This window comes from Argopecten irradians, chromosome 8, assembly GCF_041381155.1.
Source record: "Argopecten irradians isolate NY chromosome 8, Ai_NY, whole genome shotgun sequence".
NCBI classification, from domain to species: domain Eukaryota; kingdom Metazoa; phylum Mollusca; class Bivalvia; order Pectinida; family Pectinidae; genus Argopecten; species Argopecten irradians.
In genome coordinates, this window is record NC_091141.1 from 20,498,948 (window position 1) to 20,518,886 (window position 19,939).

The following is a 19,939-nucleotide window of genomic DNA, read 5'->3' on the forward strand; positions in this document are numbered from 1 at the left end:
TTTTGCTTTTGGTCTTAGCATTAAAATATCTATGTGGTTTTGTCAAAATTGCTTTGTCTCTGATCATGTAAATTGACAGTCTTACTGTCTGGGCCGAAATGACTAGAATTTCTTACATGATCTGTGTTGATGAAGTGCTTAGTTTGGCGCGTGGTTGGAAATCGTCAGGTACTTTCACTTTTATTTTGTAATCTTTCAGTTGTATTGTAGGTCTCTGGCGTTCTATCAACCTTTATTTAGACCTACCTCATTGTCTATTATGAAAAGAAGGCTTTGCATGATTTGATTAACTGGAAACAGTGTTAGAAGTTGTATCCCGATTTGTTTAGTAAGTGTAAAATATTATCTCAATGCATTAGTTTAGTGTAATCCCTATTGAGATTCCTCCTCTAGACTCTTTTATATTCGGACGTATGATAGACGTAGACGTCTATCAAACGTCCGAATATAAAAGAGTCTAGAGGAGGAATCTCAATAGGGATTATAGTTTAGTGTGGATCCAAATTAATATATTATTAATTCTGCTGCACATAATCTTAAAATTCAGGGACATGTAACTTATAAGGATACCAGGAAGCGAAAACATACATGTGGATAACTGTCCATAGCATTTCGGGTGATGGCGATAAAGAGCATGAAATGAATAATTGAATAGAATAGTTCATGAACTAGAAAATGCATAAAGAGTTAAACTGTTATCATATCTCAAAAGAAATTGTAGCGGTCAAATCAGTGGTGGTGTCAGTCAATGAAAAGTATATTATTCATTTCCTCTCAAATTTTATTAAATAAAATGCTAGTGTGGAAATTTCTGTACAGCTGTCCCAAGTAAAAGATAGAGGTTGGTGTAGTTTGGATGGCTCAGTCAATAGATGTGTAGTTTTTGACACTGGAGTTCAATGTGTATTTTCATTCTACAGATGTTTTAAGTTTATGATTGGCTTATATATTATGTTTAATTAATTCACATAAATTATATTACTTAAAGTATCACAGATCAAATGTTGGCAGTCCTAGCTGTTATATCAAGTTTAAATATGAAAGGCCCACTACTTTTGCGAAACAATTTAATAAAAAATAATAATGTACGAAAATGTACATTATAATTAAACCAAATGCAGAATTCCCTGCGTAATCTTGTTAACAGTGAAGATTCATGTCACTGTTTTGTCTTCTGGTGCAGTGATTATCAACTGGCACAGGGTAATTAGGACGATGATCGGAAATGACCTACATTATGAAAAATTAGCCTTTGATTTATTTGAATTAAATTGTTAAGAAGGTGATGGTAAGTGAAGTATTAACGATAAGTTAATAACTTTTGTGATTCTATAAAATTATCAATTTCATTTTATATTCCCATTTTAAAAATTAAAAGCTGTTTCGGAAAAGGTAGTGGCCCTTGATTGTACATGTAGCATGCAGAAACATGACAATAAATTATAAAACAATTGTGAAAATACCTCCTATATTTTTTATCTGGATTTAGTTACAGCTAAGGTGTTTATTTAAATCTCTGTGTACAACTGTAAAACCAATGTCTGGTGATTGTCCTGCTGCGAAGAAAGCGAGAGTAGACATGAAGATCGGTACACACAATGGATCTTTTCATTGTGACGAGGTGTTAGCATGCTTTCTTCTCAGACAACTCCCGCAGTACAAAGATGCCCAGATTAAAAGGTAAGGAAATCAATAAAATAACTTGCTTACACACATGCATACAGTTATCTAACATCTAATGAGAATCAGATTTCTCCTAAAGGAAAGTCCTATTAACTAAGCTGACATGTTAAAATGAGTTTTATGCAAAAGGCCACTGAGACATTGTCACAATCCATTATTATATTTATCAAATTGTACATATTACCAATTGTGAAATGGTGTAAATACTAGAAAAAAATATTTCATTCCAAATTACAATTTAAAAAAAAAACAAAAAAAAATTAAAATAAAAAAAAAAAAATGTGGCAGCTAGTGACTGCAGTTCAAACTCGAGTGTATATGACTAGAGCAGAGAAAGCAAGGTGAGCAATTTAAAATATAAACTATGTAAAATGTTGGGGTCACACTTTCCGGCAAATGTAGGGCTACTTTTGGAAACATACCAGAGATCCCTGAAATATAGAATATTTTACATGAAATACAATTTTGGAAAATTCAGATCAATGTTTGTTCCAGAACACGTGACCCTGCTGTACTGGACACCTGTGATATTGTTGTGGACGTTGGAGGTGTGTTTGATCCAGAGAAAAACAAATTTGACCACCACCAAAGGTATGTAACTCATAGGTAAAACATCCTAAATGTCGGGGCAGAGCTTGGTTTAAATAGTGTCATGTTAAATGGTAGGTAAAACATCCTAAATGTCAGGGCAGAGCTTGGTTTAAATAGTGTCATGTTAAATGGTAGGTAAAACATCCTAAATGTCAGGGCAGAGCTAGGTTTAAATAGTGTCATGTTAAATGGTAGGTAAAACATCCTAAATGTCAGGGCAGAGCTTGGTTTAAATAGTGTCATGTTAAATGGTAGGTAAAACATCCTAAATGTCAGGGCAGAGCTTGGTTTAAATAGTGTCATGTTAAATGGTAGGTAAAACATCCTAAATGTCAGGGCAGAGCTAGGTTTATATAGTGTCATGTTAAATGGTAGGTAAAACATCCTAAATGTCAGGGCAGAGCTTGGTTTAAATAGTGTCATGTTTAAATGGTAGGTAAAACATCCTTAATGTCAGGGCAGAGCTAGGTTTAAATAGTGTCATGTTAAATGGTAGGTAAAACATCCTTAATGTCAGGGCAGAGCTAGGTTTATATAGTGTCATGTTAAATGGTAGGTAAAACATCCTTAATGTCAGGGCAGAGCTTGGTTTAAATAGTGTCATGTTAAATGGTAGGTAAAACATCCTTAATGTCAGGGCAGAGCTTGGTTTAAATAGTGTGATGTTAAATGGTAGGTAAAACATCCTAAATGTCAGGGCAGAGCTTGGTTTAAATAGTGTCATGTTAAATGGTAGGTAAAACATCCTAAATGTCAGGGCAGAGCTAGGTTTATATAGTGTCATGTTAAATGGTAGGTAAAACATCCTTAATGTCAGGGCAGAGCTAGGTTTATATAGTGTCATGTTAAATGGTAGGTAAAACATCCTTAATGTCAGGGCAGAGCTTGGTTTAAATAGTGTCATGTTAAATGGTAGGTAAAACATCCTAAATGTCAGGGCAGAGCTAGGTGTAAATAGTGTCATGTTAAATGGTAGGTAAAACATCCTAAATGTCGGGCAGAGCTTGGTTTAAATAGTGTCATGTTAAATGGTAGGTAAAACATCCTAAATGTCAGGGCAGAGCTTTGGTTTAAATAGTGTCATGTTAAATGGTAGGTAAAACATCCTAAATGTCAGGGCAGAGCTAGGTTTATATAGTGTCATGTTAAATGGTAGGTAAAACATCCTAAATGTCAGGGCAGAGCTTGGTTTAAATAGTGTCATGCTAAATGGTAGGTAAAACATCCTAAATGTCGGTGCAGAGCTTGGTTTAAATAGTGTCATGTTAAATGGTAGGTAAAACATCCTAAATGTCAGGGCAGAGCTTTGTTTAAATAGTGTCATGCTAAATGGTAGGTAAAACATCCTAAATGTCAGGGCAGAGCTAGGTTTAATTAGTGTCATGTTAAATGGTAGGTAAAACATCCTAAATGTCAGGGCAGAGCTAGGTTTAAATAGTGTCATGTTAAATGGTAGGTAAAACATCCTTAATGTCAGGGCAGAGCTAGGTTTAAATAGTGTCATGCTAAATGGTAGGTAAAACATCCTAAATGTCAGGGCAGAGCTTGGTTTAAATAGTGTCATGTTAAATGGTAGGTAAAACATCCTTAATGTCAGGGCAGAGCTTGGTTTAAATAGTGTCATGTTAAATGGTAGGTAAAACATCCTTAATGTCAGGGCAGAGCTTAGGTTTAAATAGTGTCATGTTTAAATGGTAGGTAAAACATCCTTAATGTCAGGGCAGAGCTGTGGCTGGTTAAATAGTGTCATGTTTTAGGTAAAACATCCTTAATGTCAGGGCAGAGCTTGGTTTAAATTTCAAATAGTGTCAGGGCAAGCTTGGTTTTAAATAGTGTCATCTGTATTAAATAGGTGTCCATTAAATGGACTCTTAAAACATCCTAAATGTCAGCAGACTAGGTTAATGCTAGTGTCCCATGTTCAATGTTAGTAAAACATTTCCTAATGGTCGTGCATACGAGCTTGGAAAGTTTAAATAGTGTCATTATTAAATGGTACGGTAAAACATCCTAAATGTCAGGGCAGAGCCTAGGTTAAATGTGTCATTTTAAATGGTAGGAGTGAAAACCATCCAAAATGTCAGGGCAGAGCTTAGTTTAAATAGTGTGTCATGTTAAATGGATAGGTAAAACATCCTTAATGTCAGGGCAGAGCTTAGTTTAAATAGTTCATTTAAATGGTAGGTAAAACATTCCTTAATGTCAGGGCAAGCTGATGTTTAAATATGTACATGTTAAATGGTAGGTAAAAAACATCCTTAATGACTTCTGTAAAAAAAACAATGAAGCGAGTTTCCAATTAGTAATAGTGTCAGGTTAAATGGTAGGTAAAACATCCTAAATGTCAGCAACCATGTAAATGGTAGGTAAATGTCAGGGCAGAGCTTGGTTTAAATAGTGTCATGTTAAATGGTAGGTATAACATCCTAAACGGGGCAGATCAGGGCAGTGTAAATGTTAAAAGGTAGGTAAAGACATCTAAATAGTTGTCATTAAATAGTAAAACATCCTTGTCATGTTAAATGGTAGGTAAAACATCCTAAATCAGGGCAGAGCTTGGTTTAAATAATGTCATGGTTAAATGCAGCAAGCATCCTAAATGAGTTAAATTGTTAAATGGTAGGTAAAACATCCTAAATGTCAGGGCAGAGCTTGGTTTAAATAGTGTCATGTTAAATGGTAGGTAAAACATCCTAAATGTCAGGGCAGAGCTTGGTTTAAATAGTGTCATGTTAAATGGTAGGTAAAACATCCTAAATGTCAGGGCAGAGCTTGGTTTAAATAGTGTCATGTTAAATGGTAGGTAAAACATCCTTAATGTCAGGGCAGAGCTTGGTTTAAATAGTGTCATGTTTAATGGTAGGTAAAACATCCTTAATGTCAGGGCAGAGCTAGGTTTAAATAGTCATGTTCATGTAAATGGTAGGTAAAACATCCTAAATGTCAGGGCAGAGCTTGGTTTAAATAGTGTCATGTTAAATGGTAGGTAAAACATCCTTAATGTCAGGGCAGAGCTTGGTTTAAATAGTGTCATGTTAAATGGTAGGTAAAACATCCTTAATGTCAGGCAGAGCTTGGTTTAAATAGTGTCATGTTAAATGGTAGGTAAAACATCCTAAATGTCAGGCAGCAGAGCTAGGTTTAAATAGTGTCATGTTAAATGGTAGGTAAAACATCCTAAATGTCAGGGCAGAGCTAGGTTTAAATAGTGTCATGTTAAATGGTAGGTAAAACATCCTTAATGTCAGGGCAGAGCTTGGTTTAAATAGTGTCATGTTAAATGGTAGGTAAAACATCCTTAATGTCAGGGCAGAGCTTGGTTTAAATAGTGTCATGTTAAATGGTAGGTAAAACATCCTTAATGTCAGGGCAGAGCTTGGTTTAAATAGTGTCATGTTAAATGGTAGGTAAAACATCCTAAATGTCAGGGCAGAGCTAGGTTTAAATAGTGTCATGTTAAATGGTAGGTAAAACATCCTTAATGTCAGGGCAGAGCTAGGTTTAAATAGTGTCATGTTAAATGGTAGGTAAAACATCCTTAATGTCAGGGCAGAGCTTGGTTTAAATAGTGTCATGTTAAATGGTAGGTAAAACATCCTTAATGTCAGGGCAGAGCTTGGTTTAAATAGTGTCATGTTAAATGGTAGGTAAAACATCCTAAATGTCAGGGCAGAGCTTGGTTTAAATAGTGTCATGTTAAATGGTAGGTAAAACATCCTAAATGTCAGGGCAGAGCTAGGTTTAAATAGTGTCATGTTAAATGGTAGGTAAAACATCCTAAATGTCAGGGCAGAGCTTGGTTTAAATAGTGTCATGTTAAATGGTAGGTAAAACATCCTTAATGTCAGGGCAGAGCTAGGTTTAAATAGTGTCATGTTAAATGGTAGGTAAAACATCCTTAATGTCGGGGCAGAGCTTGGTTTAAATAGTGTCATGTTAAATGGTAGGTAAAACATCCTTAATGTCAGGGCAGAGCTTGGTTTAAATAGTGTCATGTTAAATGGTAGGTAAAACATCCTAAATGTCAGGGCAGAGCTTGGTTTAAATAGTGTCATGTTAAATGGTAGGTAAAACATCCTTAATGTCAGGGCAGAGCTTGGTTTAAATAGTGTCATGTTAAATGGTAGGTAAAACATCCTAAATGTCAGGCAGAGCTTTAAATGGTTTAAATAGTGTCATGTTAAAGTGTCATGTTAATGGTAGGTAAAACATCCTTAATGTCAGGGCAGAGCTTGGTTTAAATAGTGTCATGTTAAATGGTAGGTAAAACATCCTTAATGTCGGGGCAGAGCTAGGTTTAAATAGTGTCATGTTAAATGGTAGGTAAAACATCCTAAATGTCAGGGCAGAGCTTGGTTTAAATAGTGTCATGTTAAATGGTAGGTAAAACATCCTTAATGTCAGGGCAGAGCTTGGTTTAAATAGTGTCATGTTAAATGGTAGGTAAAACATCCTTAATGTCAGGGCAGAGCTAGGTTTAAATAGTGTCATGTTAAATGGTAGGTAAAACATCCTTAATGTCAGGGCAGAGCTAGGTTTATATGTCATGTTAAATGGTAGGTAAAACATCCTTAATGTCAGGGCAGAGCTTGGTTTAAATAGTGTCATGTTAAATGGTAGGTAAAACATCCTTAATGTCAGGGCAGAGCTAGGTTTAAATAGTGTAATGTTTAATGTGACAGTATGTTTTGTTATTGCCTTGCCAACTTGGGAGTGACTATGTTTTGTAATTGTTTGCCAACTTTGGAAAACAGTATGTTTTGTAATTGCCTTGCCAACTTTGGGAGTGACAGTATGTTTTGTTATTGCCTTGAGAACTTTGGGAGTAACAGTATGTTTTGTTATTGCCTTGCCAACTTTGGGAGTGACAGTATGTTTTGTTATTGCCTTGCCAACTTTGGGAGTAACAGTATGTTTTGTTATTGCCTTGCTAACTTTGGGAGTAACAGTATGTTTTGTTATTGCCTTGCTAACGTTCTGAGTGACAGTATGTTTTGTTATTGCCTTGCCAACGTTTCGGAGTGACAGTATGTTTTGTTATTGCCTTGCCAACTTTTGGGAGTGTAACAGTATGTTTTGTTATTGCCTTGCCAACTTTGGGGAGTGACAGTATGTTTTGTTATTGCCTTGCCAAACTTTGGGAGTGACAGTATGTTTTGTTATTGCCTTGCCAACTTTTGGGAGTGACAGTATGTTTTGTTATTGCTTTGCCTACTTTTGGAGTGGATCCAGTTTGTTTTGTTATTGTTCTTGCCAACTTTTGGGAGTGAACAGTATGTTTTGTTATCTGCCTTGCCAACTCTTGGGAGTGACAGATGTTTTGTTATTGCCTTGCCAACTTTCGGGGAGTGACAGTATCTTTTTTTTTTGCCTTGCCAATTTTCAGGAGTGACAGTATGTTTTGTTATTGCCTTGCCAATTTGGGACGTGCTAGTGGACAGGTATGTTTTGTTATTGCCCTTGCCAACTTGGACCAGTCCAAGTAAACAGTATGTTTGTTATTGCACTTGCAACTTTTCGGTGTGACAGTATATTTTGTTATGGCTTGCAATTTTGGGAGTCTAGAAGCACGTTTTGTTATTGCCTTGCCAACTTTGGGAGTGACAGTATGTTTTGTTATTGCCTTGTTTTGGAGTGACCGTATGGTTTTGGTTAATTGCCCTTGCCAACATTGGGATGACAGTAATGTTTTGGTTATGTGTGTCTTGCCAAACTTGGAGTGACAGTATGTTTTGTTATGGCCTCTTGCCAACTTTGAGGGAGTGACAGTACTAGTTATGTTTTGTTATTGCCTTGGCAACTTTGGGAGTAACTCAGTGTGATGTTTTTGTTATTGCCTTGCCAACTTTGGGGAGTGACAGTATGTTTTGTTATTCGCCTTGCCCAACTTTGGGAGTAACAGTATGATTTTGTTATTGCCTTGCCAACCTTTTGGTAGTATACACAGTTTGTGATATTGTTATAGACAACTTTGGAGGGTGACAGTATATATTTGGGTAATGCCTTGCCCAACCTTTTGGAGTAACATTATGTTATTGTTATTGCCTTGCCAATCTTCGGGAGTGAAGACAGTATGTTTTGTGGATTTGCCTTGCTAACTTAGTGGGAGTGACAGGTTTGTTTTGTTATTGCCTTGCGCAACTTTTGGGGAGTGACAGTAATGTTTTGTTTATTGCCTTGCCAACTTTTTGGAGTAAAAAGTTAGTGTTTTGTTATTGCCTTGCCAACTTTCAGGGAGTGACAGTATGTTTTGTTATTGCCTTGCCAACTTTGGGAGTGACAGTATAATTTGTTATTAGCTCTTGCCAACGTTTTCAGAGTTAAGATTTGTTTTTGCCTTGCCAACTTTTGGAGTGGACTCGTATGTTTTGTTATTGCACCTTGCCAACTTTTGGAGTGACAGTATGTTTTGTTATTGCCTTTGAGTGCCAACTTTTGGAGTGACAGTATGTTTTGTTATTGCCTTGCCAAGGAGTGACAGTTTGTTTTGTTTATTTGCCTTGCTCCAACTTTGGGGAGTGAGTGACAGTATGTTTTGTTATTGCCTTGCCAACTTTGGATAAGTAAACAGTATGTTTTGTTATTGACCTTGCCAACTTTGGGAGTGACAGTTATGTTTATGTTAATTTTGTTAAGTTAACAGTCTGTTTTGTTATTGCCTTGCCAACTTTGGGAGTGACAGTATGTTTTGTTATTGCCTTGCCAACTTTTGGGAGTAACAGTATGTTTTGTTATTGCCTTGCCAACTTTGGTGAGTGGACAGTATGTTTTGTTATTGCCTTGCCAACTTTGGAGTGACAGTATGTTTTGTTATTGCCTTGCCAACAGTAACAGTTGTTTTGTTATTGCCTTGCCAACTTTTTGGAGTGACAGTATGTTTTGTTATTGCCTTGCCAACTTTTTGGGAGTAAACAGTATGTTTTGTTATTGCCTTGCCAACTTTGGGAGTGACAGTATGTTTTGTTATTGCCTTGCCAACTTTTGGAGTAACAGTATGTTTTGTTATTGCCTTGCCAACTTTTGGGAGTGACAGTATTTTTTGTTATTGCCTTGCCAACTTTTGGAGTGACAGTATGTTTTGTTATTGCCTTGCCAACTTTGGGAGTGACAGTATTTGTTTTGTTATTGCCTTGCCAACTTTTGGGAGTAGACAGTATGTTTTGTTATTGCGCTTGCCAACTTTTGGAGTGAGTAACAGTATGTTTTGTTATTGCCTTGCCAACTTTGGGAGTAACAGTTTGTTTTGTTATTGCACTTGCCAACTTTTTGGAGTGACAGTATGTTTTGTTATTGCCTTGCCAACTTTGCGGAGTGACAGTATGTTTTGTTATTGCCTTGCCAAACTTTTTGACAGTATGTTTTGTTATTGCTTGCCAACAGTTGGAGTAACAGTATGTTTTGTTATTGCCTTGCCAACTTTTGGGAGTGACAGTATGTTTTTGTTATTGCCTTGCCAAGTTTTGGAGTGACAGTATGTTTTGTTATTTGCCTTGCCAACTTTTGGGAGTGACAGTATGTTTTGTTATTGCCTTGCCAACTTTTGGGAGTGACAGTATGTTTTGTTATTGCCTTGCCAACTTTTGGGAGTGACAGTTTGTTTTGTTATTGCCTTGCCAACTTTCGAGTGACAGTTTGTTTTGTTATTGCCTTGCCAACTTTCGAGTGACAGTATGTTTTGTTATTGCCTTGCCAACTTTTGGGAGTGACAGTATGTTTTGTTATTGCCTTGCCAAGTTTTGGAGTGACAGTTTGTTTTGTTATTGCCTTGCCAACTTTCGAGTGACAGTTTGTTTTGTTATTGCCTTGCCAACTTTGGGAGTGACAGTTTGTTTTGTTATTGCCTTGCCAACTTTGGGAGTGACAGTATGTTTTGTTATTGCCTTGCCAACTTTGGGAGTGACAGTATGTTTTGTTATTGCCTTGCCAACTTTCAGGAGTGACAGTATGTTTTGTTATTGCCTTGCCAACTTTTGGTGAGTGACAGTATGTTTTGTTATTGCCTTGCCAATTTTTGGGAGTAACAGTATGTTTTTGTTATTGCCTTGCCAACTTTTGGGAGTGACAGTATGTTTTGTTATTGCCTTGCCAACTTTTTGGAGTAACAGTATGTTTTGTTATTGCCTTGCCAACTTTTGGAGTGACAGTATGTTTTGTTATTGCCTTGCCAACTTTTCGGAGTGACAGTATGTTTTTTGTTATTGCCTTGCCAACTTTTTGGAGAGTGACAGTATGTTTTGTTATTGCCTTGCCAACTTTGGGAGTGACAGTATGTTTTGTTATTGCCTTGCCAATTTTGGGAGTGACAGTATGTTTTTTGTTATTGCCTTGCCAACTTTTGGAGAGTGACAGTATGTTTTGTTATTGCCTTGCCAACTTTCGGAGTGAGACAGTATGTTTTTGTTATTGCCTTGCCAACTTTTGTGAGTGACAGTATGTTTTGTTATTGCCTTGCCAACTTTTGGAGTGACAGTATGTTTTGTTATTGCCTTGCCAACTTTTGGAGTGACAGTATGTTTTTGTTATTGCCTTGCCAACTTTTGGAGTAACAGTTTATGTTTTGTTATTGCCTTGCCAACTTTCGGGAGTGACAGTATGTTTTGTTATTGCCTTGCCAACCGTTTTGGAGTGACAGTATGTTTTGTTATTGCCTTGCCAACTTTGGGAGTGACAGTATGTTTTGTTATTGCCTTGCCAACTTTTGGAGTGACAGTATGTTTTGTTATTGCCTTGCCAACTTTTGGGAGTGACAGTATGTTTTGTTATTGCCTTGCCAATTTTTGGAGTGACAGTATGTTTATGTTATTTTGCCTTGCCAACTTTTGGGAGTGACAGTATGTTTTTGTTATTGCCTTGCCAACTTTTGGAGTGACAGTTTGTTTTGTTATTGCCTTGCCAACATTTTGGAGTGACAGTATGTTTTGTTTATTGCCTTGCCAAACTTTTTGAAAAAAGGGAGTGACAGTATGTTTTGTTATTGCCTTGCCAACTTTTGGAGTGGTGACAGTATGTTTTGTTATTGCCTTGCCAACTTTCCGGAGTGACAGTATGTTTTGTTATTGCCTTGCCAACTTTCAGAAGAGTGACAGTATGTTTTTGTTATTGCCTTGCCAACTTTGGAGTGACAGTAATGTTTATTGTTATTGCCTTGCCAACTTTTCGGAGTGACAGTATGTTTTTGTTATTGCCTTGCCAACTTTGGGAGTGACAGTATGTTTTGTTATTGCCTTGCCAACTTTTGGGAGTGACAGAATGTTTTGTTATTGCCTTGCCAACTTTTCGAGTGACAGTATGTTTTGTTATTGCCTTGCCAACTTTTTGGAGTGACAGTAAATGTTTTGTTATTGCCTTGCCAACTTTTGGAGTGACAGTATGTATTTTGTTATTGCCTTGCCAACTTTTGGAGTGACAGTATGTTTTGTTATATTGCCTTGCCAACTTTTTGGAGTGACAGTATGTTTTGTTATTGCCTTGCCAACTTTGGGAGTGACAGTTATGTATTTTTGTTATTGCCTTGCCAACTTTGGGAGTAACAGTATGTTTTGTTATTGCCTTGCCAACTTTGGGAGTGACAGTATGTTTTGTTATTGCCTTGCCAACTTTTGGAGTAACAGTATGTTTTGTTATTGCCTTGCCAACTTTTGGAGTGTAACAGTAGTTGTTTTGTTATTGCCTTGCCAACTTTTGGGAGTGACAGTTATGTTTTGTTATTGCCTTGCCAACTTTTGGAGTGACAGTTGTTTTGTTATTGCCTTGCCAACTTTTGGAGTGACAGTATGTTTTGTTATTGCCTTGCCAACTTTTGGAGTGACAGTATGTTTTGTTATTGCCTTGCCAACTTTTGGAGTGACAGTATGTTTTGTTATTGCCTTGCCAACTTTTGGAGTGACAGTTATGTTTTGTTATTGCCTTGCCAACTTTTTGGAGTGACAGTATGTTTTGTTATTGCCTTGCAACTTTGGAGTGACAGTATGTTTTGTTATTGCCTTGCCAACTTTGGAGTGACAGTATGTTTTGTTATTGCCTTGCCAACTTTTGGATGTGACAGTATGTTTTGTTATTGCCTTGCCAACTTTTGGAGTGACAGTATGTTTTGTTATTGCCTTGCCAACTTTGGGAGTGACAGTATGTTTTGTTATTGCCTTGCCAACTTTTGGAGTGACAGTATGTTTTGTTATTGCCTTGCCAACTTTGGGAGTGACAGTATGTTTTGTTATTGCCTTGCCAACTTTTGGAGTGACAGTATGTTTTTGTTATTGCCTTGCCAACTTTTGGAGTGACAGTATGTTTTGTTATTGCCTTGCCAACTTTTGGAGTGACAGTATGTTTTGTTATTGCCTTTGCCAACTTTTGGAGTGACAGTATGTTTTGTTATTGCCTTGCCAACTTTGGAGTGACAGTATGTTTTGTTATTGCCTTGCCAACTTTTGGGAGTGACAGTATGTTTTGTTATTGCCTTGCCAACTTTTGGAGTAACAGTATGTTTTGTTATTGCCTTGCCAACTTTGGAGTGACAGTATGTTTTGTTATTGCCTTGCCAACTTTGGAGTGACAGTATGTTTTGTTATTGCCTTGCCAACTTTTGGAGTGACAGTATGTTTTGTTATTGCCTTGCCAACTTTTGGGAGTGACAGTATGTTTTGTTATTGCCTTGCCAACTTTTGGGAGTGACAGTATGTTTTGTTATTGCCTTGCCAACTTTTGGGAGTGACAGTATGTTTTGTTATTGCCTTGCCAACTTTGGGAGTGACAGTATGTTTTGTTATTGCCTTGCCAACTTTGGGAGTGACAGTATGTTTTGTTATTGCCTTGCCAACTTTGGGAGTAACAGTATGTTTTGTTATTGCCTTGCCAACTTTGGGAGTGACAGTATGTTTTGTTATTGCCTTGCCAACTTTGGGAGTAACGAGTGACAGTATGTTTTGTTATTGCCTTGCCAACTTTGGGAGTGACAGTATGTTTTGTTATTGCCTTGCCAACTTTGGGAGTAACAGTTTGTTTTGTTATTGCCTTGCCAACTTTGGGAGTAACAGTTTGTTTTGTTATTGCCTTGCCAACTTTCGGAGTGACAGTATGTTTTGTTATTGCCTTGCCAACTTTGGGAGTGACAGTATGTTTTGTTATTGCCTTGCCAACTTTGGGAGTGACAGTATGTTTTGTTATTGCCTTGCCAACTTTGGGAGTGACAGTATGTTTTGTTATTGCCTTGCCAACTTTGGGAGTGACAGTATGTTTTGTAATTGCCTTGCCAACTTTGGGAGTGACAGTATGTTTTGTTATTGCCTTGCCAACTTTTGGAGTGACAGTATGTTTTGTTATTGCCTTGCCAACTTTGGAGTGACAGTATGTTTTGTTATTGCCTTGCCAACTTTGGGAGTGACAGTATGTTTTGTTATTGCCTTGCCAACTTTGGGAGTGACAGTATGTTTTGTTATTGCCTTGCCAACTTTGGAGTGACAGTATGTTTTGTTATTGCCTTGCCAACTTTTGGAGTGACAGTATGTTTTGTTATTGCCTTGCCAACTTTGGAGTGACAGTATGTTTTGTTATTGCCTTGCCAACTTTTGGGAGTGACAGTATGTTTTGTTATTGCCTTGCCAACTTTGGAGTGACAGTATGTTTTGTTATTGCCTTGCCAACTTTGGGAGTGACAGTATGTTTTGTTATTGCCTTGCCAACTTTCGGAGTGACAGTATGTTTTGTTATTGCCTTGCCAACTTTCGGAGTGACAGTATGTTTTGTTATTGCCTTGCCAACTTTTGGGAGTGACAGTATGTTTTGTTATTGCCTTGCCAACTTTGGGAGTGACAGTATGTTTTGTTATTGCCTTGCCAACTTTGGGAGTGACAGTATGTTTTGTTATTGCCTTGCCAACTTTGGGAGTGACAGTATGTTTTGTTATTGCCTTGCCAACTTTGGGAGTGACAGTATGTTTTGTTATTGCCTTGCCAACTTTGGGAGTGACAGTATGTTTTGTTATTGCCTTGCCAACTTTGGGAGTGACAGTATGTTTTGTTATTGCCTTGCCAACTTTGGGAGTGACAGTATGTTTTGTTATTGCCTTGCCAACTTTTGGGAGTGACAGTATGTTTTGTTATTGCCTTGCCAACTTTTGGAGTGACAGTTTGTTTTGTTATTGCCTTGCCAACTTTGGGAGTGACAGTATGTTTTGTTATTGCCTTGCCAACTTTTGGGAGTGACAGTGTATGTTTTGTTATTGCCTTGCCAACTTTCGGAGTGACAGTATGTTTTTGTTATTGCCTTGCCAACTTTGGGAGTGACAGTATGTTTTGTTATTGCCTTGCCAACTTTGGGAGTGACAGTATGTTTTGTTATTGCCTTGCCAACTTTGGGAGTGACAGTATGTTTTGTTATTGCCTTGCCAACTTTCAGAGTGACAGTATGTTTTGTTATTGCCTTGCCAACTTTCAGAGTGACAGTATGTTTTGTTATTGCCTTGCCAACTTTGGGAGTAACAGTATGTTTTGTTATTGCCTTGCCAACTTTCAGAGTGACAGTATGTTTTGTTATTGCCTTGCCAACTTTTGGAGTGACAGTATGTTTTGTTATTGCCTTGCCAACTTTGGAGAGTGACAGTATGTTTTGTTATTGCCTTGCCAACTTTTGGAGTGACAGTATGTTTTGTTATTGCCTTGCCAACTTTGGGAGTGACAGTATGTTTTGTTATTGCCTTGCCAACTTTGGGAGTGACAGTATGTTTTGTTATTGCCTTGCCAACTTTTGGAGTGACAGTATGTTTTGTTATTGCCTTGCCAACTTTGGGAGTGACAGTATGTTTTGTTATTGCCTTGCCAACTTTGGGAGTGACAGTATGTTTTGTTATTGCCTTGCCAACTTTGGGAGTGACAGTATGTTTTGTTATTGCCTTGCCAACTTTGGGAGTAACAGTATGTTTTGTTATTGCCTTGCCAACTTTGGGAGTGACAGTATGTTTTGTTATTGCCTTGCCAACTTTGGGAGTAACAGTATGTTTTGTTATTGCCTTGCCAACTTTGGAGTGACAGTATGTTTTGTTATTGCCTTGCCAACTTTGGGAGTGACAGTATGTTTTGTTATTGCCTTGCCAACTTTGGGAGTGACAGTATGTTTTGTTATTGCCTTGCCAACTTTGGGAGTGACAGTATGTTTTGTTATTGCCTTGCCAACTTTGGGAGTGACAGTATGTTTTGTTATTGCCTTGCCAACTTTTGGAGTGACAGTATGTTTTGTTATTGCCTTGCCAACTTTGGGAGTAACAGTATGTTTTGTTATTGCCTTGCCAACTTTGGGAGTGACCTTGAGAACTTTGGGAGTGACAGTATGTTTTGTTATTGCCTTGCCAACTTTGGGAGTGACAGTATGTTTTGTTATTGCCTTGCCAACTTTGGGAGTGACAGTATGTTTTGTTATTGCCTTGCCAACTTTGGGAGTGACAGTATGTTTTGTTATTGCCTTGCCAACTTTGGGAGTGACAGTATGTTTTGTTATTGCCTTGCCAACTTTTGGGAGTGACAGTATGTTTTGTTATTGCCTTGCCAACTTTGGGAGTGACAGTATGTTTTGTTATTGCCTTGCCAACTTTGGGAGTGACAGTATGTTTTGTTATTGCCTTGCCAACTTTGGGAGTGACAGTATGTTTTGTTATTGCCTTGCCAACTTTTGGGAGTGACAGTATGTTTTGTTATTGCCTTGCCAACTTTTGGAGTGACAGTATGTTTTGTTATTGCCTTGCCAACTTTGGGAGTGACAGTATGTTTTGTTATTGCCTTGCCAACTTTGGGAGTAACAGTATGTTTTGTTATTGCCTTGCCAACTTTGGGAGTAACAGTATGTTTTGTTATTGCCTTGCCACTACAACATTGTTTATTTTAGGTCCAGTTCAATAAAGCCTATGACATGGTGGGTACTGAGTTCCTAGACAGAGTGCTGTATTACAAGAAGTCATGGATTCCTGCCCGGGAGCTTGTGGAGCAAGCAATCAAAGAAAGAACAGAGGTAGGGCGTTACTATACAACCTATTTGGCAAAGTAGCATATACATAAATCCTGCTATAAAGGACACCTGTCTATAAAGGACACCTCTGTATAAAGGACATTTGTCTATAAATATAAAGGACACCTGTATATAAAGGACATTTATCTATAAAGGACACCTCTGTATAAAGGGAACTTGTCTATAAAGGACACCTCTGTATAAATGGAACTTGTCTATAAAGGACACCTCTATATAAAGGGAACTTGTCTATGAAGGACACCTCTATATAAAGGACATCTATCTATAAAGGACATACTCATCAACTCCATAATTACCCTCTGTATTAAGGACACTAAACTATAAAGGACATTTTAATTTGTCCCTTTGCTGTACTTTATATACAGAGGTTTGACTGTACTTCACAACGTCTATCTGACCCCATGACTCCAAAATAAGTCACTTCTGTCTACAACCAACTTTATTTTTGATTTGGGTACTGGGACCCAACCAATAGTCGTGACGGAACAGTAGTTATGATTGTTGGCATATTCTACTGTGCATCCAGATTTCCAAATTTCTCTTGAGCTGCAGATGAATACTTCAGGATGGTATTGTTTCGTTTATGTGGAAATAATATTTTTCATGAGATGCAAACAATTGTTTTTCCCAAATCACGACTACTGTTCCTTCACGACTACTGGTAGGGTCCTAGTAGAGAAATTTCCTCAGTCTCTGATCAAAACCTTGTTGGTCAGAGTTAACCTTTTATTATCTTAGCCCAAAATACACATAGTCTTTAACTTATTACTATTATAAGTTTTTATATGACTTGATGTAGGTGGACCAGAGTGGCGAGATTGTGGTACTGAAGTCTGGTGGCTGTCCTTGGAAGGACCATCTGTTAAGCATTGAGGAGGAATTGGCTCTGTCACCCAAACTTAAGTACGTCCTGTATACAGATAACAGTCAGAAGTGGAGGATACAGTGTGTACCACTCAAAATAGGATCCTTCGAAAACAGGTGAGTGTGGCAGACTTGGAAATGAGAAGGGGGGAGGGTAGGAGGTAGACGGGAGACTGGATGTAGAGAATTGTAAATGTTGTAGGGAATTTATTTAACCAGGTCTATAATTTTGAATGCTATGAGCCGCAAGGCCAGTAGCATGTAGTTAGTTAATTTTCATATTACATACCAGGTAGTCAAAAAATGTTCCAACATATTACTAATAGCTCACCATCTCTGGGTTGCGACTTTGAAACCCTCATTAGGTGGGTGGATTTTCTCCAAGTACTCCAGCTTCCCTCTACCTCCTAAGCGAGGCACATCCTTAAATGAATCTGGTTGTAATAGGATGTAAAATGAATTTTTTTTTTAACTAAGTACAGTATTAATACAATATAACAAAATGGCCATATGACATTACATAGAACAGACCAGTTGTGTCATAATGTCTTTAGACATAGAAAGGCACTTGTATAGAATGTTAATGAAATAGCTGTTTTGAAAGGAAGAATTCTTACTTTGTAAATTTCCTTTTCCCTGCCTTTACAGACTGTCTCTGCCTGAACAGTGGCGTGGAGTCCGCGGCGCAGAGTTGTCGGAGAAGTCTGGGATACCAGGATGTATATTTGTACACGCTGGTGGATTTATCGGCGGAAACGAAACTTACGATGGTGTTCTAGAAATGGCCAGAAGGGGTCTCCAACAGCAAAACGAAAACTGAACTCCATCTATGTAAAGGGGTCTCCAACAGCAAAACGAAAACTGAACTCAATCTGTGTAAAGACAGTTGAGATATGTAACAGTAGTAGGGATTAATTACAGCTGTATAAACTAAACCTGAAGTGATATCAACACCAGATCTGAGGATATCTAGTAACAAGGACAAAAATACCGACAGTTACTTAATGAGAACAGAAATCTCAAAAGGCAACATATTTAACAATATCATTATAAATGTATATACACTGTATAGGTTTCATAAAATGGTCATAAAGAAAAATCTTTAATACTAATACTGAAAGTTGAGCATTTTTTATACTGCATTTATTGATAAAGAACTGTTGATATTAATTATCCCCCGCGAAACGCGTTTGCGGGGGATATTGATTTGGGCTCTCCGTCCGTCCGTCCGTCCGTCCGTCCGTCCGAGTATCGTTTCCGGGCTATAACTCCTAAACCGTTCAACTTGGCTACACGAAACTTTCTGTACATGTTAGGCTAGTGCTCAAGTTGTGCCTTTTGCTAATGGGAACCTTTCATTTTCGATACTTTTTCTGTTACCATGGAAACTTATTCAAAAATACCATATTATTAAAGTTTCCTTTCTATTCCGGGCTATAACTCGAAAACCGTTCAACTTGGCTACACGAAACTTTCTGTACATGTTAGGCTAGTGCTCTAGTTGTGCCTTTTTCTAATGGGAACCTTCCATTTTCAATACTTTTTCTGTTACCATGGAAACTTATTAAAAAATACCATATTATTAAAGTTTCCTTTCTATTCCGGGCTATAACTCGAAAACCGTTCAACTTGGCTACACGAAACTTTCTGTACATGTTAGGCTAGTGCTCTAGTTGTGCCTTTTGCTAATGGGAACCTTTCATTTTCGATACTTTTTCTGTTACCATGGAAACTTATTCAAAAATACCATATTATTAAAGTTTCCTTTCTATTCCGGGCTATAACTCGAAAACCGTTCAACTTGGCTACACGAAACTTTCTGTACATGTTAGGCTAGTGCTCTAGTTGTGCCTTTTTCTAATGGGAACCTTCCATTTTCAATACTTTTTCTGTTACCATGGAAATTTATTAAAAAATACCATATTATTAAAGTTTCCTTTCTATTCCGGGCTATAATCGAAACCATTCAACTTTCTGTACATGTTAGGCTAGTGCTCTAGTTGTGCCTTTTGCTAATGGGAACCTTTCATTTTCGATACTTTTTCTGTTACTTTTAAATGTCATGTTACTGGAGAGCGGATATATTGCTGTATGAATTTATTCAAGGACAATACTAAGCTCTGTTCAAATAGTTAAACCTACATGGATGACAATATCAAAATTTAAACTCTTGGTTACAATGAGCTTCATTTATTTTATGTTTGAGCTTTCATACACAACTGGGCGCGGGGGATAATGCCAAGCTTTGCGGCTCCTTGTTTGCATTTATTTCTGTGCTGTACACTTTATTTTTGTGCTGTACACTTTATTTTTGTGCTGTACACTTTATTTTATTTGACTTTATTTTTGTGCTGTACACTTTATTTTGACTAATTTCTGTGCTGTACACTTTATTTTGACTAATTTCTGTGCTGTACACTTTATTTTGACTAATTTCTGTGCTGTACAATTTATTGATAGAGCTTAGCGTCATATATATGTTGTATTGCTTACATCAATAAAAGATGATATGAACAGTGGTTTTAGTTCTGTTGATGAATGGTAATGTACATAAGGCCGCCTGTAATACTATACTCTTGCCTGATAGGCCTCTCCTACCTCCAGACTAGATCTAGGCCTCTTCTACCTCCAGACTAGATCTAGGCCTCTTCTACCTCCAGACTAGATCTAGGCCTCTCCTACCTCCAGACTAGATCTAGGCCTCTCCTACCTCCAGACTAGATCTAGGCCTCTCCTACCTCCAGACTAGATCTAGGCCTCTCCTACCTCCAGACTAGATCTAGGCCTCTCC

At 37.6% G+C, this 19,939-nt stretch overlaps 1 protein-coding gene across 1 annotated transcript; it reads left to right on the forward strand.

Annotated features, from left to right (window-relative positions):
- Positions 1-13: 13 nt before the first annotated feature.
- LOC138329786 (MYG1 exonuclease-like) lies at positions 14-19,069 on the forward strand. The gene is made up of 7 exons (XM_069277080.1): positions 14-168; positions 1,490-1,680; positions 2,179-2,274; positions 7,661-7,715; positions 16,144-16,266; positions 17,084-17,265; positions 17,797-19,069. Exons 1-7 carry the CDS (start codon positions 130-132, stop codon positions 17,966-17,968), a joined length of 858 nt encoding a protein of 285 aa, XP_069133181.1. The 5' UTR covers positions 14-129; the 3' UTR covers positions 17,969-19,069.
- Positions 19,070-19,939: the final 870 nt, after the last annotated feature.